The following is a 22,332-nucleotide window of genomic DNA, read 5'->3' as shown; positions in this document are numbered from 1 at the left end:
ACTTTTGAATCTATCATACTGGTATTTATATGCTATAGAATGTCCCCTAAATAATTGCTTTTATTTCCTATTTGTATATTGCTTTTAATCTAAATGTAGGATTTTCACAAGTTAAATTTTCTGCTATTTATTTCAGTCTGTCATTGTACTTAGGTAGCTGGATTTTTTAAATCTACTGCATATGTATCATTTCTTCCAACTTTGTCTTCCTTTCCTAGGGTAAAGCCCTAAAGCCAAAGGAAAGAAGCTTGTTTAATTATCTGCTCTTAGGCTTCAAAGAATCAGTAGGGGAGGAGGGAGCTCATTTTTACTGAGCACCTCCTGTGCTCTGATCACTGTTGGAGCTTATTTTAATATGAGCAGAGGCCTTTCTCTTGGGCATTTGCCTGCTGCTACAGACTCAGTGCACAGAAATCAGCTACTTGAGTGGGACAAAGTGGGGACTCAGAATTCCCAGAGGTCCCTTCTCTGGGCTCCCTCGGCTCTCTGCTTATACCATTGAATACTTAGCAAGTGTGATTTTGTCCTACTCAGTTATAAATGTGTTTTTTTTTATACTGGCTGTGATCATGTCTCATTTATCTCAGAATGTTTCAGTGGCTGTCCCAGAGCTAGGTACCTAAGATGGAGGCATTTGTTCAGAGGTATTAAAGTGGGACTCACTGCCTCCTGTCATGACCATACTTGTGCTGCAGGAACTTCACAGACCAGCTGCGGAAGATTTCCAAGGATGCAGGGATGCCCATCCAGGGCCAGCCTTGCTTCTGCAAATATGCGCAGGGGGCAGACAGCGTGGAGCCCATGTTCCGGCATCTCAAGAACACCTACTCAGGGCTGCAGCTCATTATCGTCATCCTGCCAGGGAAGACGCCAGTGTATGGTACAGTTCTCTGGGGACAGTGATAATGAAGATAGGACTCTTCTCAGGGTAGCTCCCTGGAGGCTCCTAGGGAGGACTCAGTGTGGGTTCTTTGCTCTAGCCAGAGTTCTTCCTTAATATCAGTATTCCTTTTGAAGGAGAAATATTAGCCTGTGTGAGCCATTGAGTTATCCTAGGTCCTGCTTACCTGCTCACACTCCATCCCAGTAATATTTACTGGGGTCCTCTGCATGCTGGTCTTTATGCCAGGCTAAGCTGAGCCAGATACAGATATGTGTCAGTCCAGATTCCTTCCTATCCCTAGGAGTGTGTTGACTGTCAGGACATTGTGCAGCACACTCAAGCAGAATTTGTGGTGGTTCAGTAAGTGGTTTGTTGCCTGGGAAGACTTGGACTTTCTGAGAAGTTTTCTCTCTCTCCCACTTCTAAGAATAGGGATGATTATATATATATCTCTGGCTCAATTCTTTTACTCTGTTTTCCCAGCACCTCTCCTGTTTCAAAAGAAGAGGTGTCCTTCCTCTTACCTTGTTCAACCCACGTATGCTCTTGTTCCCATCTCATCCTGCCACTTTTGGGACTTCATACCCCTTGACCCTCAAACTTGTTCAGATTCCCCATCCAAGAGTACATTACCACAATCATGCCATCTCCTTTAGCTTTTGTCTTCCTGTTTCTTGTTTTTCTTCATCATACTTTTTGAATGAGTTCTCCACATTTTCTAGACCCACTTCCTCACCAGCTGCTTACTACTTTGCCTCTTTCATCTGTCTTACCTCTAACTTTCTCCAAAACTTCCCCTGCAGAGAGCCGTCTGTGACCTTTCTCACTTCTCTTCGCTTGACTTTCTCCTGTCTCTCTTTAATTATTTTTGTTATTACCAGATATGCCTGGTATTTTCCAGATTTCTATACCCTGCCTTCTCTATCTTTACATTCTAATGAAATTTTCATTTATTTCAGTTGGTTAAATCATCACCTCTTACTAATATATGTTGTAATGTATTGTTAAATCTTGGTCCAACCCTTGACCTCTCCACTGTTCCCATCTGTCCCTTTGACCTTTCTCCCTTCTATAAGCATTTATTAATCACCTACTATGTGTAAAACACTGTGCTAGGTCATAAATACATTGGTGAATAAAACAGATGTAGTCTCTGCTCTTATAATGTGTTTTGATGGACATCTCTTTAGTAGCTTATCTTCTCTCTTTATCAGTAAGCTCTTCTCTTTACATCTTCTGTGTTTGGCATCGTAATTGCTTCTGGGTACCTTCATCCAAACTCTGGAGGCAGTGTTAACTTTGCTTCATCTCCATCATCATCTTTTTTACAGTCATAAGATCTGTTCTCTGCTCTCTACCCACACTTCTCAACTTAATTCTAACATTTTTTCTTAAATCTTTCTTGAATAAGAAAGGTTTTTCATTTACTGGATGAGACCTTTTGTAACTCTACTCCCAAAAAAACTTTCATTGGTATGAATTCACAAAATAAAAATTTTTCAGGGCCCTGATCTTAGTTTAATGTTTTCGACTTTATCTTGTACTGTTCCCTTTGCCACACATACTGGGAAGATCACTTGTTCTGGAATTAGATAGAAATGGATTTTAATCCTGGCTATGCCAGTTTACTGATTTAGGCAAATTACCTAACCTTTCTGAGCCTCATGAATTAGTTATATAAAAAGCAACATCTAGCACAGTGCCTGGCACATAGTAGATACTCTAAATCTCATTTCTTCTTCTTCTTTTTTTTTTTTTAAGATTTTATTTATTTATTCATGAGAGACAGAGAGGCAGAGGCAGAGGGAGAAGCAGGCTCCCGCAGAGCAGGGAGCCCAATGTGGGCCTCGATCCCAGGACCCTGGGATCATGACCTGAGCCAAAGGCAGATGCTTAATGGACTGAGCCACCCAGGCATCCTAAATGCTCATTTCTTGCCTGTGCTTTCTAATCTTTGGCTTTGTTTACATCATCTGCCTTTTTCTAGAATATCTACATACTCTTCTTCTTATCCCCCCATGTTGCCCTTAAAATTCTATCTGTCAAGTCTCAATTTAAGTGTACTTATTTCTGGAAGCCATCTCTTATCATCCTACCTAGAGGATAAATCTTTCTGGATACCTCTGGAAATTTTATCAGGCTGCTGATCAGTTACAACCTTCCTTGATATTATTTTGAGCATGGAGTAGATCTTATTTTGCTCTGAAACCTTCTTCCCCTCTGCACATACAAACTTAAAGTAAAGCCTTCCACTGACATGATACTCAGTAATTGCTTGTGGAGGGAAGTTGGTTGATCTCCAGTCCATGTCTCTGGGCCTTTATTGATAGCCCTTGGATGCAAAATAAGGATACATGTTAGGAGAACTGCCTTGAGTAATTATCCACATTTCTGGTTCTCTCCATTAAGGGGAGAATCCAGTATTGGTTTACTTGGGGAGTAGTATAGTACAGCATGCTGGGGGAAGGCAGTGCTTACTCAGAGAATTTCCCCCCATCCTGGGCTCAGTAATGCTATCCCTCTCTCCAACCTTGATTAGGACCTTGGGTTTCTTCTACTTACGTTCTGTTCCTTGATTATATGCCACTTGGACAATGAAAACAATTGCCTAGGAATTAAGCCAGCAGATAAGAGGAGCAGTTAGATTCTTCTAAAGACCCTCACCTTCCCTCCTTGGAGACCAAAGCAAGATCCAGTTGCATTGTGGTTGCCCTTAGAGTATAGAAGGACAGTGTCACATTTGTCCAGTTCTGATCTGGTACCACATCTCATCCTGTCCTTAGTATTTTTAACTCCTTCCTCTCCACTAAATTGATACTATTATCCTTTTTTTTTTTTAATGTAAACTTTTTATTGTAGTATACATATAGAAATCTTAAGAGTTCAGGGGCGCCTGGGTGGTTAAGCGTCTGCCTTCGGCTCAGGTCATGATCCTGGGGTCCTGGGATCGAACCCCACGTCGGGCTCCCTGCTCAGCGGGGAGCCTGCTTCTCCCTCTCCTCCCCACTCATGCTGTCACTGTCTCTGTCTCTGTCTCTCAAAAAAAAAAAAAGCTTAAGCGTTCAGTTCAATGAATTTTTACAGAATGTCACAATAGGGTAACCAGTACCCAGTTTTAGGAGCAAAACATTACCACAACCTCAGGCTGCCAGTCACTACAGCTCCCCATCAATGGTAATCACTATTTTAGCTTCTAATGCCATAGATTCGTTTTGACAGTCTTTGAACTTTATGTAAATGAATCATTTATTAGGTACTTTTTTTTTTTTTTTAAAGATTTTATTTATTTATTTGACAGAGAGATAGAGAGAACAAGTAGGCAGAGAGGCAGGCAGAGGGAGAGGGAGAAGCAGGCTCCCCGCCGAGCAGGGAGCCCGATGCGGGGCTTGATCCCGGGGACCCTGGGATCATGACCTGAGCCGAAGGCAGCTACTTAACCAACTGAGCCACCCAGGCGCCCCTATTAGGTACTTTTTTTGTGTCTGGCTTTTACTCAACATTATGCTTATGAGATTCAACCATGTTTATTTAGTCGTAGTCTGTTACAGTTTTTCCATTAGATGAATATAACACAATTTACATGTATTTATCCATTCTACCATTGGTGGGCATATTTGTGTTGTTCCCAGTTTTTACTGTTATAAATAAGCCTCAGTGTACATTCTTGTACATATCCTTTGAACATATATACCCATTTCCACTGGGTGTGTATTTAGGAGGAATTTTATTTATTTATTTATTTATTTTTAGAGATTTTATTTATTTGTCAGAGAGAGAGCTCAGGCAGAGGGTGAAGCAGGCTCCCAGCTGAGCAGGGAGCCTGATGCAGGGCTCGATCCCAGGACCCCTGGGATCATGACCTGAGCTGAAGGCAGACGCTTAACCTAGTGAGCCACCCAGGCGCCCCTCTAGGAGGAACTTTAGTGTATAGTTTACACTTCCACCAGCAGTGTATGAGAGTTCTAGATATTTTATATCCTTACCAAACTTGATATTGTCTCTTCCATTTTAGCTGTTTTTGTGGTGTCTGGTGATACTGTGTTGTGCTTTTAATTTGATTTCTCTGATGATTGATAAAGTTGGGTATCTTTTTATATGTCTGTTGGCTATTTCACTAGGCTCTTTTGTAAAGTGCCTACTCATGTCTTTCCCTTTTCTTTTTATTGCCTTAACTACCTTTTTCTTATTGATTAATTTATAGGTGATTTCTTACTGATTTATAATTCCTTCATTTAATATGTATGTGTATTATACATATATTCTCTGCTTTGTGACTTGCCTTTTTACTTTCTTAATGGAGTCTTTTGTTGAACAGAAATTCAAAATGTTAATGTAGTCCAATTTGTGTTATATTTTTTCTTTATGGCTAGTAAGTTCTGTGTCCTGTTTAAGAAATCCAAAGATCGTAAGATGCTAGCTGTGTTTTCTTTTTTTTTTTTAAAGATTTTATTTATTTATTTGAGAGAGAGAATGAGAGAGAGCGAGCATGAGAGGGGGGAGGGTCAGAGGGAGAAGCAGACTCCCCACTGAGCAGGGAGCCCGATGCGGGACTCCATCCCGGGACTCCAGGATCATGACCTGAGCCGAAGGCATTTGCTTAACCAACTGAGCCACCCAGGCACCCCTATGTTTTCTTTTAAATGTGTGGTTTTTTGTTTGTTTGTTTTTAACCTTTCACATTTAGAATTAGTCTGTCTCCTCCAGAAACTCTTGCTTTCTCCATCCCCTGTCAGTGGTTCCTCTGCTGGTGCAAAGCCTAGAATCTCAGCCTCCTGCCCACACCTAGAATCAGCAAACGTACCCAGGGTAAAAGCAGCTGCAGAAGATAGCTCACCTTGGTGAGATTCTCTTCCTCTCTGGCGTTTTTGCCCCTTCAGTTTTTGTCTCAGCACCTCTCTTTTGCCTTCAAAAGATGATTTCTGTATTTTGTCTGGCTTTTCTGAATGTTATCTGCAGAAGCATTGGTTGGTCACTAACTACTCCATCTCTCTTGGTAGTGGAAATGATCCTTTTAGCTTTTTCAACATGTTCAGGTCTCCCTCATTGAAAACATACTAAATCCTTCATTGATCTCACATCTCCTTCTTGGCACTTTATATCACCAAAATAGTTTTTGCCTCTATACATTAGTTTTTTGCCTTGATATCGATTCAAAGGACATTTCTGGGGGCGCTTGGGTGGCTCAGACAGTTAAGTGTCTGACTCTCTTTTCTTTTTTTTTAAAGATTTTTATTTATTTATTTGTCAGAGAAAGACAGAGCACAAGCAGGGAGAGTGGCAGGCAGAGGGAGAAGCAGGCTCCCCGCTGAGCAGGGAGCCCCATGCGGGACTAGATCCCAGGACCCTGGGATCATGACCTGAGCCAAAGGCAGCCACTTAACCGACTGAGCCACCCAGGCATCCCGTGTCTGACTCTTGATCTCAGCTCAGGTCTTGATCTCACAGTCATGAGTTTAAGCCCCACACTGGGCTTCACACTGGGCGTAGAGCCTACTTAAAAAAACAAACAACAGAAGAACAAAGGACATTTCTGGTCCTTATTTTACTAGATCTCTTAGCACTTGATTTTGTTGAACACTTGCTTCTAAACCCTCTCTTCCCTTGATATTCATGATACAACACTGTCTTCCTCCTAGTTTTCTGGGTATTTCTCCTTTGCAGACTCATCTTCTTAGCTGTTCATCTTCTTAGGAGTTCCTCAAGACTCAGGTCTAAGCCCTACTCCTTTCACCTGTTCTCTTCCTTGATGATCTCATCAAGATCATGCCTTTAATTACTATCTATACAAAATATCTAACAAATTTGTATCCCCTTTCAGACTGCTTTTGAGCTTTCAACTACTATTCTCATTGCTGAATTGACTTCCTCACCGGAATTACCAAAAAGCACTTCAAATTCAAAAGGTTTCAAGAACAGTTTATGACCTATCTTTTATTACAAAAGCTAGAAACTTGAAGTTAACTATAAAAATTCTTTTCCCTTACATATATCATCTCTGAGTCCCTTAAATATCTCTTGAATCTGTTTGTTTCTTTCCATCTAAGCAACTGTCTTCTTAGTACAAGCTACCTTCACTTCTTGTGGGATCAGTCCGATGACCACATTCTTTCTCTCACACCGTGGTTCCTTTGCTCTCCTTTTAGTTACTTTGGCCTTTCAGTTTCTCAAACATATTTCCTATCAGAGTACATTTTTGATGCTGTTCCCTCTGTCTGGAATGCTCTCTCCCAACTCCGCCTCTCTTCTAATGAAACCTTTGGGTTTCATTTCTATCATTACTTAGTCCATTCCTGGCTGGGTTATTACCCCCTATTAAAAGCTCTCATATCTTCATGAAGTTTTCTGTTGTAGCATTTATCATTGTTGTACTTTTCATGACTTTTAAGATTAGTCACTAGACAGTAACCACTATGATTAGGGACCCTATGTTTCTGGTTACCATTGTGTTCTTACCACCTCGTATCCTGCCTGACATCTAATCAGCATTCAGTAAATATTCGTTGAATGCACTAATTACATCTCTCCCTGCTTATAGCTGAAGTGAAACGTGTTGGAGATACACTCTTGGGAATGGCTACACAGTGTGTGCAAGTGAAGAATGTGGTCAAGACCTCGCCTCAGACTCTGTCCAATCTCTGCCTGAAGATCAATGTCAAACTTGGTGGCATTAACAACATCCTAGTTCCACACCAGCGGTATGAACTCTATTGCCCACTTGCCCTGTCAAGCAAGGTACCATGTCGGGGATTGACAAAACGACAGGACTCTGGCCAGGCAGAGTGAATCAGACACAAGGGGAGAGATGACCAGAATGGGTGCTAGATGGTGCCAGGAAGAGAAGACCCAACTCCTCACCATTTGTTTTCTCTTCTTTGTTTAGCTCTGCCGTCTTTCAACAGCCAGTGATATTCCTGGGAGCAGATGTTACACACCCCCCAGCAGGGGATGGGAAAAAACCTTCTATCACAGCAGTGAGTGATACTCTCCAGCTTCTTCTTAAGGTTCTCATTTTAGCTCTGAGCACCAAAGACTACATATAATCTCCTTTTCTCAGCTCTGACGCTTGACCCTTCATAAGAACTTTTTTTTTTCAGCTGATCATCCCCATTAACCACTCCCTTGATATCTTCATAAAACTAACTCTGTATGGTATCTATTTTTCAGAGAGAGCAGTGAGAGTGTAGGTGGTGGCCAGAGACTTTGCCCAGTCTCCATCACTCTTGCTCTGTGTTCAGATTTCTCTCTCTCTCTCCATGCCCACTTTTGGGATATGGGAAAGACCATGTCTCTTCTCTGAAATCCTTTTGAAGGTGGTTACTTAGTTGCTGGGACTGTCCTTTCCTCTTCCCCATCCCTACCCCTGATCCATCTAGTAGATTAAGTGTCTTTCCAGTCCCTCTCCTGACTTCTCTGCTCCCTGTCCCTAGAGGCTTCCGAATTGCTAGAAGGATCAGGCCTTCTTCCCACTTCTCTTTCCTCAACCCTCACATTTCTCTAGGCAGACTGGGCTAAGCACAGTAAATGTGGGGAAATCCTGTACTATGCTTACCCTTGTTTTCCTTGTGGCCATCCGTCCTAGGCTCTGGCCACTGTCCCCTTTGAAAATGATGTTATTCCTACCTCCTGCAGGAACACTCTTCACTATGGTTTCTGGGTAGATTAGTACTTGAATTGAGAAAAAGACTAACCTGTGGCTCTTTGAGCTAGTAGTGCCAAACCTTCACATGCCTTCCTGCAAGGGGTAAGAAAATTGAACTTACCAAGCACTTACTGTGAGCTAGGTCCTATGCAAGGTGTTTTATATGTACCCGAGCAGCACTGCAAGCAGGTGGCATTCCTACCTATTTGAGAGGAGGAAAAAGATCAGATGGATTAAATAACTTCTGCATGCATGATAGAGATTGAAACCAGGACACATTGAATCCCAAACCCTACTAACTCGTTTGCATAGTTTTCTTGCTAAGAAGCTTCCCCAAATCTACGTCCTAACAGTGTTGGGAGGGTGGAGATTCTGGAGGCTGATCCTGCCTCTTTGACTGTTAGGTAGTAGGCAGTATGGATGCCCACCCCAGCCGTTACTGTGCTACTGTGCGGGTGCAGCGACCCCGGCAGGAGATCATTGAAGACTTATCCTACATGGTGCGTGAGCTGCTCATCCAGTTCTACAAGTCTACCCGCTTCAAGCCTACCCGCATCATCTTCTACCGAGATGGGGTTCCTGAAGGCCAGCTCCCCCAGGTAGGGTCCAAAGTAGGTGGAGAAAACCTTCACATTGGGGCCAGAGGGCCTAATGGGTACAGAGAGTACTCCTCCCTTTTTTAAAGCTATTGGCATTGGGAGGTGGCACTTCTTTGAGAGCTTTGCTATAAATGGCGATAGGCTTAGGAGCAGAGATCTCAACTGAGGGTGGTGTGCACAGCATCTATAGACCTTTCTTGTGACAGAAGAGCCTCAGTGCGTATTTACTAGTTGGTTCATGTTGAAAACTGATCTTTAGACTAGTAGTTCGCAAAACTTTAGCATGCATCAAGATCACCTGAAGGGCTTGTTAACAGCAGTTTACAGGGCTCTAAGAAGTGCTGATTCATCTAGTCTAGGATGGTCCCTAGAATTTGTAGTTCTTTTTTTTTTTTCTTTTTTAAGATTTTATTTATTTATTTGAGAGAGACAGAGAGACAGAGAGACAGCATGAGTGGGGGGAAGGACAAAGGGAGAGGGAGAAGCAGGCCCCCGCCGAGCAGGGAGCCTGACGTGGGACTCGATCCCAGGACCCTGGGATCATGACCTGAACCAAAGGCAGATGCTTAGCTGACTCAGCAGCCCAGGTGCCCCTAGAGTTTGTAGTTGACAAGTTCCTAGGTAGGTGATGGTCTGGAGGCCACACTTTGAGAACTGCTGTTGACCTTCCTTCAGAATGTTCCTCCTATTCTTTGTCCCTGCCAAGCCTTCATATTTCTGTTGTTTAGAATATATAATGAACTGGTCTCCTTGACTACCATTTAATATTAATATAAGTGTCATTTATTGGGTATCTCTTATGTACTATGAATTGTGGTAAGCACTTCATATATGTTCTATTTAATGCTTAGAATAACCCTATGAAATAATAATTATCGCATTTGACAGATGAGGAGGCTTGGAAATGTTAAATGATTTCTTCAGTGTCAACCAAGCTAAGCAGTCATGGAACTGGGATTCAGACAAATTGGTCTGATTCGAGTTTATGGTCAATTTTCTCTAAGTCATCCAGTGTTCCCTAAAACAGCAGACAAATTTATCCTATCATTTCTCTGTTCAGGAATGTCTAGTGGCTTCACATAGTCTTGGGTTAAAATTCAAACTGCTTATTAGCAAAGCAATCAGCAGTTATTAAGCCCCTACTAGGTTTTCTATGCTTTTACTTAATCTGTTATACTTTTCACAACAGTTTTGTGAGGCTGGTCTTACTAGTAACTTTAGTAGATGTGGAGAAAATGAGACTTAGAAGGGCTAAGTAGCTTGCTTACAGGAATACAACTAGATAAAGCTTGGGTTTAAATCTAGTTCTAGGGGCACCTGGGTGGCTCAGTTGGTTAAGCATCTGCCTTCAGCTCAGGTCATGATCCCAGGGTACTGGGATCGAGCCCCACATCGAGCTCCCTGCTCAGCGGGGAGTCTGCTTCTCCTTTCTGCCTGCCACTCTCCCTACTTGTGTGCTCTCTCTCTCTGACAAATAAATGAAATCTTTATAAATAAATAAATAAACTAGTTCTAATTGATTTCCATTCTATATATTTCTGCCATACAGTTTTGATTCCTTATATCTGACTTCTAAGACCACAAGGCAACCATTGCGTATGGTTATTTACTTGTGGGTCCTTCATTAGCTAGTCCATATTCTTATAATCCTACTTCTTTGTAGGACTGAATTCATCTACTCCCACTGTACCAATTCCTGAACTGTGTGTCTGCTCTTCTCTGGTGGTCTCAACACTGTCTGCTTTTGGAGCTCACAGGGGAATTCCTGTTATCCTCCTGATCCTGAGATTGACCTTACTTTGGGCATTGTGATTTTAGTGAAGTCTATGTGCTTTGGTTCTGTGTCTTGATATTAGGGCTCTTTGTGCATAGGAACCAGGTGAGTGCTCTCTGCTGATGCCAAGCCTCCTGGCCAAGGTTTTATAGCAACATATGTGAACTGAGTATAAGGCTGATTTTGACAGAAAGGCTGTGTCATCTGTAATGGTTGGGTGTCTGTTTATAAAGAGAGACTGAGCAAAAAGCCGTACTACAAACAGCACCCTCTTAGTTGACCAAGATGTGACTCGAGGAGCTATTTCCCTGTCTCCCTCCTCGCCCTGTGCCTAGATCCTGCACTACGAGCTGCTGGCCATCCGTGACGCTTGCATCAAGCTGGAGAAGGACTACCAGCCCGGGATCACTTACATCGTGGTGCAGAAACGCCACCATACCCGCCTCTTTTGTGCTGACAAGAATGAGCGGGTGAGTGAGAGACTGAGGAAGCCACCCTTATCCTCATCCTATCTCCCTTCCCTTACTATGGAAGAAGCCCTTGAGATAAATCTGGGGATTTCGTCCTTGGTTTGTCTGTCCTCCCTACCCCCTTCCCCCAGCTCTTGTACTTCCTCTCCCTCCTCCTAGCTCCCTGGCCTATAGGCCCCCATATAGACCAGCTCCAGAGAAGGGAAAGGAAACTACTACTCATTGAACTTCTCTTGTATGTCAGACACTGTACCAGGTGTCTTCCTCACAGCAGCCCTGTGAGGTAGGTACTATTATTACCTCCAGTTTAACCTCAGAAATCTTAAACGACTTACTAAGGTCACACAGCTAATGAATAGTGAAATCAGCACTTAACCACAGGTTTGTGTGACAGTAGAAGCGCATTATTTCAAGATCTGGTACCCTCTGGGAACAGCAACTTCTGCTTTACTTTTGAGATTCTGGTGGAGTCAGAGTAGAATTGAGTTGGGGCCCTACTTAGGGCCAGGCAGATCTTGGGATCTTGTTTGTCTTTGTCTCTATACAGATTGGGAAGAGTGGTAACATCCCAGCTGGGACAACTGTGGACACCAACATCACCCACCCATTTGAGTTCGACTTCTATCTGTGCAGCCATGCAGGCATCCAGGTAGCTGGGCTATGTCCAGGGCTTTCCAATGGGTCAAAGATGAGTTGATTATTCCCACTGCCTTTAAAATATATCAGTTGTCACTGAGGGCATTCAGAAAAGGATTTTTCTCTTAATAAGCCCTTAGCATACTTGAACAGAAGTACATTTTGAACATCTTAGGCAGGATTGCCCATAACAAGGGTGTTTTATGACATAGGTGGCTTTGTGTTTGCCTTTTCGTGGGTGGGTCTTCCAACCCAACCACACTCTTTTTTTTTTTTTTTAAGATTTTATTTATTTGAGAGAGAGAGTGAAAGAGCACAAGCAGGGGGAGCAGCAGAGGGAGATGGAGAAGCGAAGCAGGACTCGATCCCAGGACCCTGAGATCATGACCTGAACTGAAGGCAGACGCTTAACTGAGCCACCCAGGCACCCCAAACGACACTTTTTTTTTTTTTTTTAAGATTTTATTTATTTGCCAGAGAGAGAGAGCACAAGCAGGGGGAGCAGCAAGCAGAGGGAGAAGCAGACTCCCCCACTGAGCAGGGAGCCCGATGTGGGACTTGATCCCAGAACCCTGGGATCATGACCCGAGCCGAAGGCAGACGCTTAACCGACTGAGCCACCCAGGCGTCCCCCCGACCACACTCTTAACAGTGATCCTGTTCCTTAGCATTGGCCATCCCTTCTGCCCAGCTTGGGGCCCCCTCATCTTCCTATCTTCCCAGGGCACCAGCCGACCATCCCATTACTATGTCCTTTGGGATGACAACCGTTTCACAGCAGATGAGCTCCAGATCTTGACGTACCAGCTGTGCCACACTTATGTACGATGCACACGCTCCGTCTCTATCCCAGCACCTGCCTACTATGCCCGCCTGGTGGCTTTCCGGGCACGATACCACCTAGTGGACAAGGAGCATGACAGGTGAGGCCTGGGATCAAGCTGGCTTCCCTTTTGCTTCAGCTTCTGGTACAGATCCTCTCAACTTTCCTTGGGCGGAAGGAAATGAATATTGTATCGTATGATATCCTTGGGCTCATCTGCCCAAATCTGGGTTGGGACTTTCTCTTAAGTTGGTATGGGAATTGGTACTCTGGATGGGGGAATGAATTAGCAGCTCAGTGCACCAGGAAGGACTTCTTTCATTTTTGCTTTTCAGTGGAGAGGGGAGCCACATATCGGGGCAGAGCAATGGGCGGGACCCCCAGGCCCTGGCCAAAGCCGTGCAGGTTCACCAGGATACTCTGCGCACCATGTACTTCGCTTGAAGGCAGAACGCTGTTACCTCACTGGATAGAAGAAAGCTTTCCAAGCCCCAAGAGCTGTGCCGCCCAAATCCAGAGGAAGCAAGGAGGAGGAGGGAGGGTAGGGAGGAGTTCAGAAGGCCTTGTTTCCTTCTACAAAGGGGGCTTTAAAAGGGTGGGGAACAGGGCCAGTAAGCCAGACCACCAGCCAGAAGTCTCTGATGTCCACCTCATGACCCCCACCCCTCACCCCATCTTGTCACATCTGGCCCTGACCCCACTGGACCAAGAGGGGCAGCACTGGTGCCCACCATACACACAGGTGTCTCATGTGACTTGCAGTGCTAAAGACTCATGCCTGACAGCTTGGTAAGGTCGGCTCTGCAGCCCCGCGGACAAAAGCTGGTAGGTTTGGGTTTGATAATTTAGATGGGAGAGTGAGGGGCTTGAGAAAGTGGGTGGGAGGAAGGAAGGATTTTTTAGGAGCCTTAATCAGAAAAGGTCTAGATTTGTTTAAGAGGAAAAACGAAACCAGACCCAGATCAATATTTTAGAATACTAGATGTTTTAATGGGTTGAAAATCCAGTTTGTAGGAAGATTTTTAATGCTAATGATTTTGGTTGCTCCTCCCCCAGCTGCCACCCCCCTTTCCCTTATTCCTTTCTCTCCACCTTTTCTACCCCACCTTACACCTCCTCCCTGACAGACATCCAGCCCCTAGTAAGACTTAAGGCACTATGGCACTTAGCTCTGAAGTGACACGACCCTGTCTTCCTTCCGCCTACTGGTGGGTAACCAGTGCCTTCCCTGTAACGGTAATGCTGCAGAACTGCAACCTTTTGTACCTTTCTTTGGGGGGATGGGGTGGGGGTGGGAGAGGAGGTAGGTGGGGAAGAAATACCCCTAACCCAACAAGCCTCCAGCCAGAGCGCCAGCTATTTTGCATTCAAAGGAATTGACTTCCATATTCATTGAGCTTTTAAAAAGATCACAACCTCAAGATGGTTAAAGTCCATTGACATTTGCACTTTCAGACATGATGTCTTGGAGCTGCTGAGATGACTGGCCCCTGGCCTTTCCACTTAACGCCTCCTTTTCTCCCTGTCCCCCCAGCCTCCCCACCTGCCTGGGTCTGGAGTTACTTTCATAGCATTTCTCATTCTTGGCTTCTTTTTTCCCCTGATGGTCAAGTCGCTTATGTTTCAATATTTCTTAACTGGGGTGTCTTATAACAAATGATCTTAAGTCTAAAATAAGAAAAAAGAGCAAAAACTAAATGTTATTTTTATACCGTAACTTGAGTCTATTGCCAAAATCTGGAAATCCCTCCCATGCCCAATAAGTTTACATCCCAGAAACATTGAGCCATCAGAAGGAACTATGTACCGGACTTGTTCTTTGGCCTGGCTCGGTAGAGGGTGGTTATCTCCTCACGGTGGAGCTCAGGCTCCATCCTTCCCCTGTGCAGATAATATCTTTTTCTTGCTATAGGCTCCCTCCTCTGCACTGCCCTGCACTCTTTCCTGCAAGTGCATCTTCCCTTTCTCTGGACTGTCCTCTGACACTTTGGCTCATCCTAGATTCCAGTGTGTCCTGTGGACAGGCTGGGGGATTTTGCTGCTCCCTATTGCTTCTGTTTACACAAATGAATTTTTCCCAGTTTCCCACTAGGGCATGTGAGTGGGTGGCATGGGCCTTTGTTTTGTTTTGTTTTTTGTCTCCCTAGATAAAGATGGGGTTTGGCTGTCTTGCAGAACTGGAAAAGTAGGGGGTTTCTAGCTTGGTGCCTGCTGGCCTTGAGGCAAGGCCCCCTCTTTCCTTAACTGTTCATTTTTTTCCTATCCCACTGCTTGGGATGAGGAGTTGCAGCTTCAGTGTGGATGTTCCTCTTTTAGAGGAGCCTGGGCTTGGGTTTGCCCCAATCTGGTGATGAAGCCATGACACTTTAGACCTAGCTCAGGCTTGGAGGCCGGTCTGAATCCTGGCCTGTGTGCTTAGAGCTACCATTTCCCCTCCCCAGCAGCCCTTGTACAGACCCAGATTCGCTATGCAAAACAGTCTATCCCAGGTTCTGTTCTGGTTGGCTACTTTGTTCTGCGACTTCACAAAACGTAGCACAAACATTGATTATGGAGAAGGCATCAGGACTGTTGAGTAACTCCTCCTCTACTTCTTTCCTACTGGCTATAGCATGGGATGCCCCATGGGTACAGCCCAGCTGAAGAATGGAATGGAGGGCTCTGGGAGGAGGCAGCTCACTGGAGAGCCTACATTCCTTACACAAGTGCCTAAAGAGAGTGATGCCAACACTCCATCTGCCCTGTCCATCGCCTTCATATACTGTCTACTTCGTGTTCAGTCACCCTTTGGGGAGGGGAGCTCTCTTGGGACAACGGGCTCTGCATGTTCTCTTCTTGGGTGCATTTAGGGGCTGGGATCAGGGCACTGTTCCTGGAGGGTTCAGTCATTCACCAGCATTTGCAAATATCCATAGGGAGCTGGTGGTAGCCACCTACTCTCAGCAACAAGTTTATGTTCTCTCCTTTTTCTCTCTTTGCCTCACTCTCTCCATTTGGGTTTTGAGCTGGGGCCTGAAATGCATTTTTTAGCTCTTTGGCATTGTACATGCCATTCAAGAAATAAAAAGCAAGAGAAGCGGTTTGGGCAATGGCAAGAAAATGACTTCTTGCTCTGATTTTTTTTTTTTTTTTTTTTAATCTTTGAGACTTGAAAAATACCCTTGACCTTGAGGATTATTCTTGTTTGAAAGATGGTGCATGTAGATTGAGAAGTGGTATTAGCAACAAGCTTTGGCTTTCTTGGATTTGATTTAAGTGGTGCTTCTTACTTGTGCTCTGAGGAAGTGTTGGGGGGACCCCAGCCTCATCCTCTTGGACAGGTCTCTTGCTCCCTTCGTTCTATTCTCTTGCCTCTCTTTTCTACTTCTCTCTTTCCCTGGCTCCTTTTCCTTTTTTCTTTCACTAAGCTTGTTTGCTGGCCTGCCTGCCTATGTGATGATGAATTCTCTGCATGGCTTTGATAATCCCACTGTTAGCTAGCAAGGTCAGGCTTAGCTCCTTGGCTGCAGAAGACCAAGAATCTGTTCCCCAAGCCTGGTGATGTTCCCTCTGGGCTGGACTGCCATCAACATTACACAAGGACAGAGCAGCAGGGCTGCCTACCTGGCATGAAATCAGGAGGGCTTCTGACAACTTGCACACCTGTCCACTCCTTGGAGTTGTTTTTTCTCACTGCTTTTTCTAGATCTGGTTCCATTTCTCTACCTGCCTCCCTTTTCTGAGGCTGTCCTAGGGTTGAGCTACTTGGTTTCCAGGGTTGGAGGGTTAGGGGATCGACTTGGGGGAAGAAGAGAGTGATGGGAAGAGAATGGAGAGGATTTGGATAAAAGATGGGAAAGAGCACTGTTCATTGATCATTTTCCCAGTCCAGTCTGACCCATTGGGGGTTGAGGTGCTACTGTTGAACTCGGGATAAGCCTGGGGCTATTGTTGATGGGAACTTAGGTTTAGAATAATGTTGACAAGGAAGATACCTAAAAGCATGAAACCTCCCTTAAAAGCTCCTGGTTCCCACCTACTAGATAGCTCCACTGCAGCCTCCTCTTTGGCTAAGCAACAATGTTCTTGCGTGGTTGTTTTTTTTTTGTTTTTTTGGGGGGGGGTCCTAGAATTCAGTAAATGAGGCTAGCACTCAGGATGGGCGGCCAAGGGGACATTTTGAATTCTTAGCTGGCCCATGGGGTATCTATCTGCAAGGCTGGTGGGTAGTGTTTTAGACCTGACATCATGTTTAACAAAGAATGGAAGTTCCTTCCCCTTCAGGGTGGAAAGTTATCTCAAACTAGCCAAAATGCAGTTTTGGAAACTACATTGGGGGAAGTTATTTTTTATATTTACTGGGCCTAGGCCAATCCAGGATGGTAGCTGGGATGCCTTCCTTCTTAAAGTCTGATCATGGCAGGGATATGCAGGGCACTCTTTCCTATTTAGCCTTCTAAGCAGATTGGGGAGAAGGGATTCTCTGGTTTTCTCTTTCCCCCCCTTTTATTAGGACTTGCCTTCTCCCTAGGTAGGGAGAGAGGCTAGGTTGGTGCTCTCCCCTTACTCTATTCCTACTGACTTAGAACCTCTGGCTGCTGTTTGGGAGCCTAAGAATGGGAGTGGAGGGAATGGGCTCAAAACAAAACAGAATAAGGTGGGGAAGGCAGATTTCCTTCTTTAAAAAGGAAAATAGGAAACCCTCCAAGGATTGTGCAAGTAAAGACAATGTGTCAAATGCACTGAGTCCCCTGGTGTAGTAGCAATAAGGAAAAATGAAATGACTTTCCTGTGCACACAGTCCAACCTGATTGGTGTGTGATGTTGCACTTAGCAGCCATCTGGTGGGCATGTGTGACTACTCTGGGTTTCACTTTAGTTTCTAAACTTTTTATCCCTCTCAAGTCCAGCATGGATGGGGAAGTGTCCCTGGAGCCCCACAGCTGTGTACTTGTTTGCATTTGTTTCCCTTTGAGACTTGTGTTTGTGTCCTGCTTTGAGCTGTACCTTGTCCAGTCCATTGTAAAATTATCCCAGCAGCTGTAATGTACAGTTCCTTCTAAAGCAAGCAACAGCAGCAGCACAATTCTGTGTTTTATAAAGACAACAGTGGCTTCTATTTCTAAAGTGCGGTCTCTCTCTCTCTTTTCCCCCACTCCCATTAGCAAAGAAAACTATTGGGATTAATTAAATCTCTGATATATTTTAGGTTAGAGTATTAGATTGTTGTAACAGCAGAACTATCACCTCTATAGGAAAGTGGATAAAAAACCACCAGAGTGTTGAAACTACAGATTATATGTAACCGTACTTCACAAGGCCTCCATTTATTCTTCATTCAACAAACCATACAAAGCACTGTGTCCAGCAGTATTGTTGGGGGAGAAAGGAAGCACAATTCAGAAAGGAGGAAAACTGTCTCTCTCTCCTTAAGGAGCTTAAAGTTTGGTGGGGGATATGAGTGGCCAAATGGTTCCCTAGCCAAATGATGAGGGACTGAAACAAGGCTATAAAGCTATAGCAGTGAAGATAGGAAAGGGAAGATTTTTGAGAGACACTCAGAAGACAGTACTCAATAGATGATGGAAGGGAGAGAGAGGAGTAGAGGCTAATAATGCTCAGGCTCCTACTTGAGCAATGAGTATATTGGGACATTCTTCTAACCAAGGCTGGGGGAGAAGGGAGACGATAGAAGAAAGGTGGTGAATTTTGTGAAGATAGCCTTGTATAGACTGTGGAGGTTCCCATGAGGCAACAAGTTTAAGGTTTCCAGTAAACACTTATATTTTGGTGCTCAGGGAAGACTACAAAACTGCAATTGTAGATAATGGGATTCATACTCCTATAGATGGTAGGTAAAGCCATAGGAATGAACAAGATGGCTGAGAAAAAGAGTAGAGCAAGAAAACATAGGGTCCCACTCCAGGAAACACAATTTAAAGGATGAGAGGAAGCTGAACCTAAGAAGACTGTTAAATCCCTAGTAGATACCTTGTATATTTTTTACTTAATGAAGTGGGAGAAAAGTCAGGAGAATGGAATAGGATCCAAGAAGGGCATAATTAACAAGATGAACTGCTGCCTTGAGGAGGTATTTTTTTCTTCTCAGTTTACCATCCTCCACCCCATCTTCTTTGGCATCTGGTAACTATATGGTCATTCTCCAGTATTTCTTGAAAATGAGCATTGAAAAAACCTAATTTAAATAAGGCTAAGACTAGGATTTCCAAGTTGTTCACCACAACCACCACCTCCACCTCCAGCTTCCTCCTGTCCTCAGGAGATACTTGTAAAAGAATAAAATAAACAAACCTAATTTTGTTCCTAACCAGTGTCCTAGATGGTGTTCCAGTGCACTTGATAGCACTTAGCAGCTGGCTTTATTTTCATGACTTGTTTTCCCCAGAGCCTGTGAACTCCTATGAGCAGAAACTACATTCTGTTCATTTCTTGTCATCTCAGGGCTGTAGCTTATATCAGGGGATCAATATTTGTGAATAGACTTGAAATTATCTAGAAATTGTGGTTCATGAATACAGAGGGGGAGTCAAGAAGTGATACTGAGTGCACAGGATGGACTCAGCATTCCTGACTCTTCAGGTAAGTAGAAACTTAACCAAATTACCATCATCTTTTCTTACTCTCACCAAAACTTGGAGGTTCTATGGTTTTGTACCTTAAGCTGATGGTACAGTTGTCAAGCATGCAAGTTCTGGCATTCCTCCCTGGTATTGCTAGAGCACTGTTATTTCCGTGTACTGGGGGAAGATGGCTCAGAGATGGATTCTGGCCCAGGGCCCAGTAAGAAATTTTCAGTGGCAGCTAGTGTGTACATAAATGGGCCTAGCATTCCTCTGGAGGCCCAGTGTTGTGACTTTCAAATTGCAAAGCTAACCTGTGTCTACCACCTGTCAGATTCCCTTGGAAGCAAGCTAGCCGTACCCAGCTCCTTTTCAGCAGCAAGGGTTAGTTAGGTTGATCAAACTTGAGCAAATTGGAACATGGAGGAGATTTTTCCCACTTGAAATAAAACTTAAATAAATCTATAACCCTTAATGAAGCAGAAATAAAGTATTTAGCAGAGTAAGTGGGAGGATGATCATTATGACACATCTTGCCATAAATTTCAGTTTTAGAAATGATTAATGTTCAAAAGGTTTCAGAATTTGGCTGTTGGTTGCTACTCAAGAGAAAAAGATAGTGGGCTCCCACTATCCTGATTTGTCTGGTCCTGGAGCTCAAGGTTTTGAGTCAAGGCTTGTCCTAACACCCCTGGCCATTCCTCTTTAGTTTTGGTTGAGCAGCCTTTCCTTTGCCCTGTCAATTGGCAACATATACCGTAGCACATTCTTGTCTAGGAAGTGCCTTGGAGCAAAGTGAGGCTGGGTATTTGTTGGTATCTTTTGGCTTAGCAAACCCCAGAATCTCATGGCAATTAGGGTTTGGTGGCTAAATGAAAGGGTTATAGTGCAAAGAGAAGACTCAAGTTCTGAGCCTGGGCCATCCCTAGACTGCCATCTGTACTGCTTGAATGGAAAGTAGCATTGAATTGTAGCAAATAGCTCTCCCTATTTGTTTCTAGCTTTCAAGTCCGTTTAGTCCCCTGGCTACAGGCTGAGGAAACCTGGCAAGCTTAGAAGTTACAGAGCATGACAGAAGCAATCCTTTAAACTGGAAAAGTGGACTTTCTGGGGATGAGGTACATTTAAGAGTTCTCCACTTAAGCACCACAACCTCCTTCCCCAGGATATGCTATCAAGGTTTTTAGACCACCGTGGTTTACCTTGCAGTAATACACTGTCCCTTTGTTCTAGACTGCAGGAGCTTCAGCACTATCCATTTGGCAAAGTCTTTTTTGGACAAAAGTCTTGAGGGATCTTTCTAGGGAGTCCTCCATTCCTCTTCCCCACCTTCTGAAGGCAAGGAACTTTCTCTTAAAAGAGACAGTGGGAGTTCCTAGCCATGTTTTTGGAAAAGGCCAATGGCTTGTTAAGGGAAGTGATCTGAAAAGGAGGAGCAGCTTTGGATACTTTGAAGTATATGAGTAGGTGTTTTGTACAGTCTCTGTTATCTTATTTAATTGCATCTTCACAGCATTCATGTGAAGTAGTTTATCTGTTCCTTTCAATTGCACATAACAAACCACCAATTAAATTGGCTTAAATAAGAAACCTGTAACATGACAAAGAAGTCTTGATTTAGTATGGCTCCAAGGTTGGTTAATTCAGTGGCTCAGTGATAATACCAACAAAGCAGGTTCTTGCAGTGACTTTCCTCTGCTATTCTTTGTTGGTTTATCCTCATGCTAGTTCGCCTCAGGGTCCCAAGGTGGCTACTGCAATTCCAGGAAGGAAATGCTGACAGAATAATGTGTAACAGAAAAGGGACTAATTTTTCCTTACATTTCATTTTAAAGTAAGGAAATCCTTGGAAGCCCCAGCAGATCTGGCCTCCTATCTTACTCACTAGAAATGGGTCATCTTCTCACTCCTGTCATTGGCAGAGCAAATGAGATCATTCATCATGAGTGGCTTAGATTAATTAGTAGGAGTTACCCTCTGAGCAGTTATCGTGCTTCATCAGTCTGTGGATTAGAAAGACAAGTCTGGTCTGCTAGGCAAGAAGGAAGGGGATTAGGGCTCCTGGGTAGGTATCCAGCAGTGTCTTCTCTACTTGGGTACTCTGGCTTTTAGAGATGAGGAATGTAAGGTTCAGAGTGACTTTTTGGAATCACATACATTAGCAGAGAGCCTTCAGTCTCAGCTCTGCCCCTAAGGCCAGTATGTTTTATCATGTGTTCTCCTGCAGTATAAAATAACTTGCTATGTAAAAACTGATGGTCTGGGAGAAGAAATTTAAATTCGAGTCAAATTGAGTAACTTCAACCCCCATGTAAGAGAGGATTCTATCCAGTTGCTCTCATCATCCAGTGGTGATGTTTACCTAACACAGGAAGCCTAGGAATGCAGCTTTCGGAGGGCACTGGTTTCCTTGTCCCTCAGATGTCTGTACTATTTTATAGTTCTCCCTTCTGAAAGCAACCAGTGCCAGAAGGGATGAGGGCAGAGTTTTAGCCTGCTTCCTGAGCCCCATTCTTGAAGCCCACTCATTCATCCATCCATCCCATAAATCATGGAATGTTGCTGTGTGCCAGGCACGGGCACTGTTCTAGGCAGTGGGGCCATGGCAGTTAAGATACACAAAGACCCTGCTCTATGGCCTTAAGAGCCAACTTGTTTGGGAATGAGGTTATCCAAAAATAGGGTGTGCATGTGGTCGGGGGAGAGCCTCGTACAATTTGCTTTTGGCAGAATCATTAGACCTTTTGCCTTCCTACTTCTTGATATTACACTTAATGTACTTTTCACATAGGCTCACTCTAAAGAGGTGGTGGGGTCCCTGAATAGCAGAAGTAGATGGGATACTAAATCAAACTGAATTAGGAGGTCCAAATCCTGCTTAATCAAGGTCAACAAAGAAGACAGTGGCCTACCTCAAGGGTTCATCACCCATCACCATGTCTATTCTG

At 44.0% G+C, this 22,332-nt stretch overlaps 1 protein-coding gene across 3 annotated transcripts in view; it reads left to right on the top strand.

Annotated features, from left to right (window-relative positions):
* AGO1 (argonaute RISC component 1) overlaps window positions 1–19,131 on the top strand; it is a 37,278-nt gene extending 18,147 nt beyond the window's left edge. For all 3 annotated transcript variants that reach the window (XM_032387895.1, XM_032387909.1, XM_032387903.1), the window contains 8 exons: window positions 696–880; window positions 7,419–7,578; window positions 7,764–7,854; window positions 8,927–9,121; window positions 11,231–11,365; window positions 11,913–12,014; window positions 12,725–12,924; window positions 13,160–19,131. In XM_032387895.1, the coding sequence (XP_032243786.1) occupies window positions 696–880; window positions 7,419–7,578; window positions 7,764–7,854; window positions 8,927–9,121; window positions 11,231–11,365; window positions 11,913–12,014; window positions 12,725–12,924; window positions 13,160–13,268 (1,177 nt within the window). In that variant the 3' untranslated portion in view covers window positions 13,269–19,131. The remainder of the gene's footprint in view (window positions 1–695; window positions 881–7,418; window positions 7,579–7,763; window positions 7,855–8,926; window positions 9,122–11,230; window positions 11,366–11,912; window positions 12,015–12,724; window positions 12,925–13,159) is intronic.
* Window positions 19,132–22,332: the final 3,201 nt, after the last annotated feature.

The sequence above is a fragment of the Phoca vitulina genome, unplaced genomic scaffold (genome assembly GCF_004348235.1).
Source record: "Phoca vitulina isolate PV1807 unplaced genomic scaffold, GSC_HSeal_1.0 scaffold2, whole genome shotgun sequence".
Classification (NCBI taxonomy): Eukaryota; Metazoa; Chordata; class Mammalia; order Carnivora; family Phocidae; genus Phoca; species Phoca vitulina.
The sequence above is the reverse complement of the archived record's forward strand: the minus strand, read 5'-3'. Positions and strand labels throughout refer to the sequence as shown.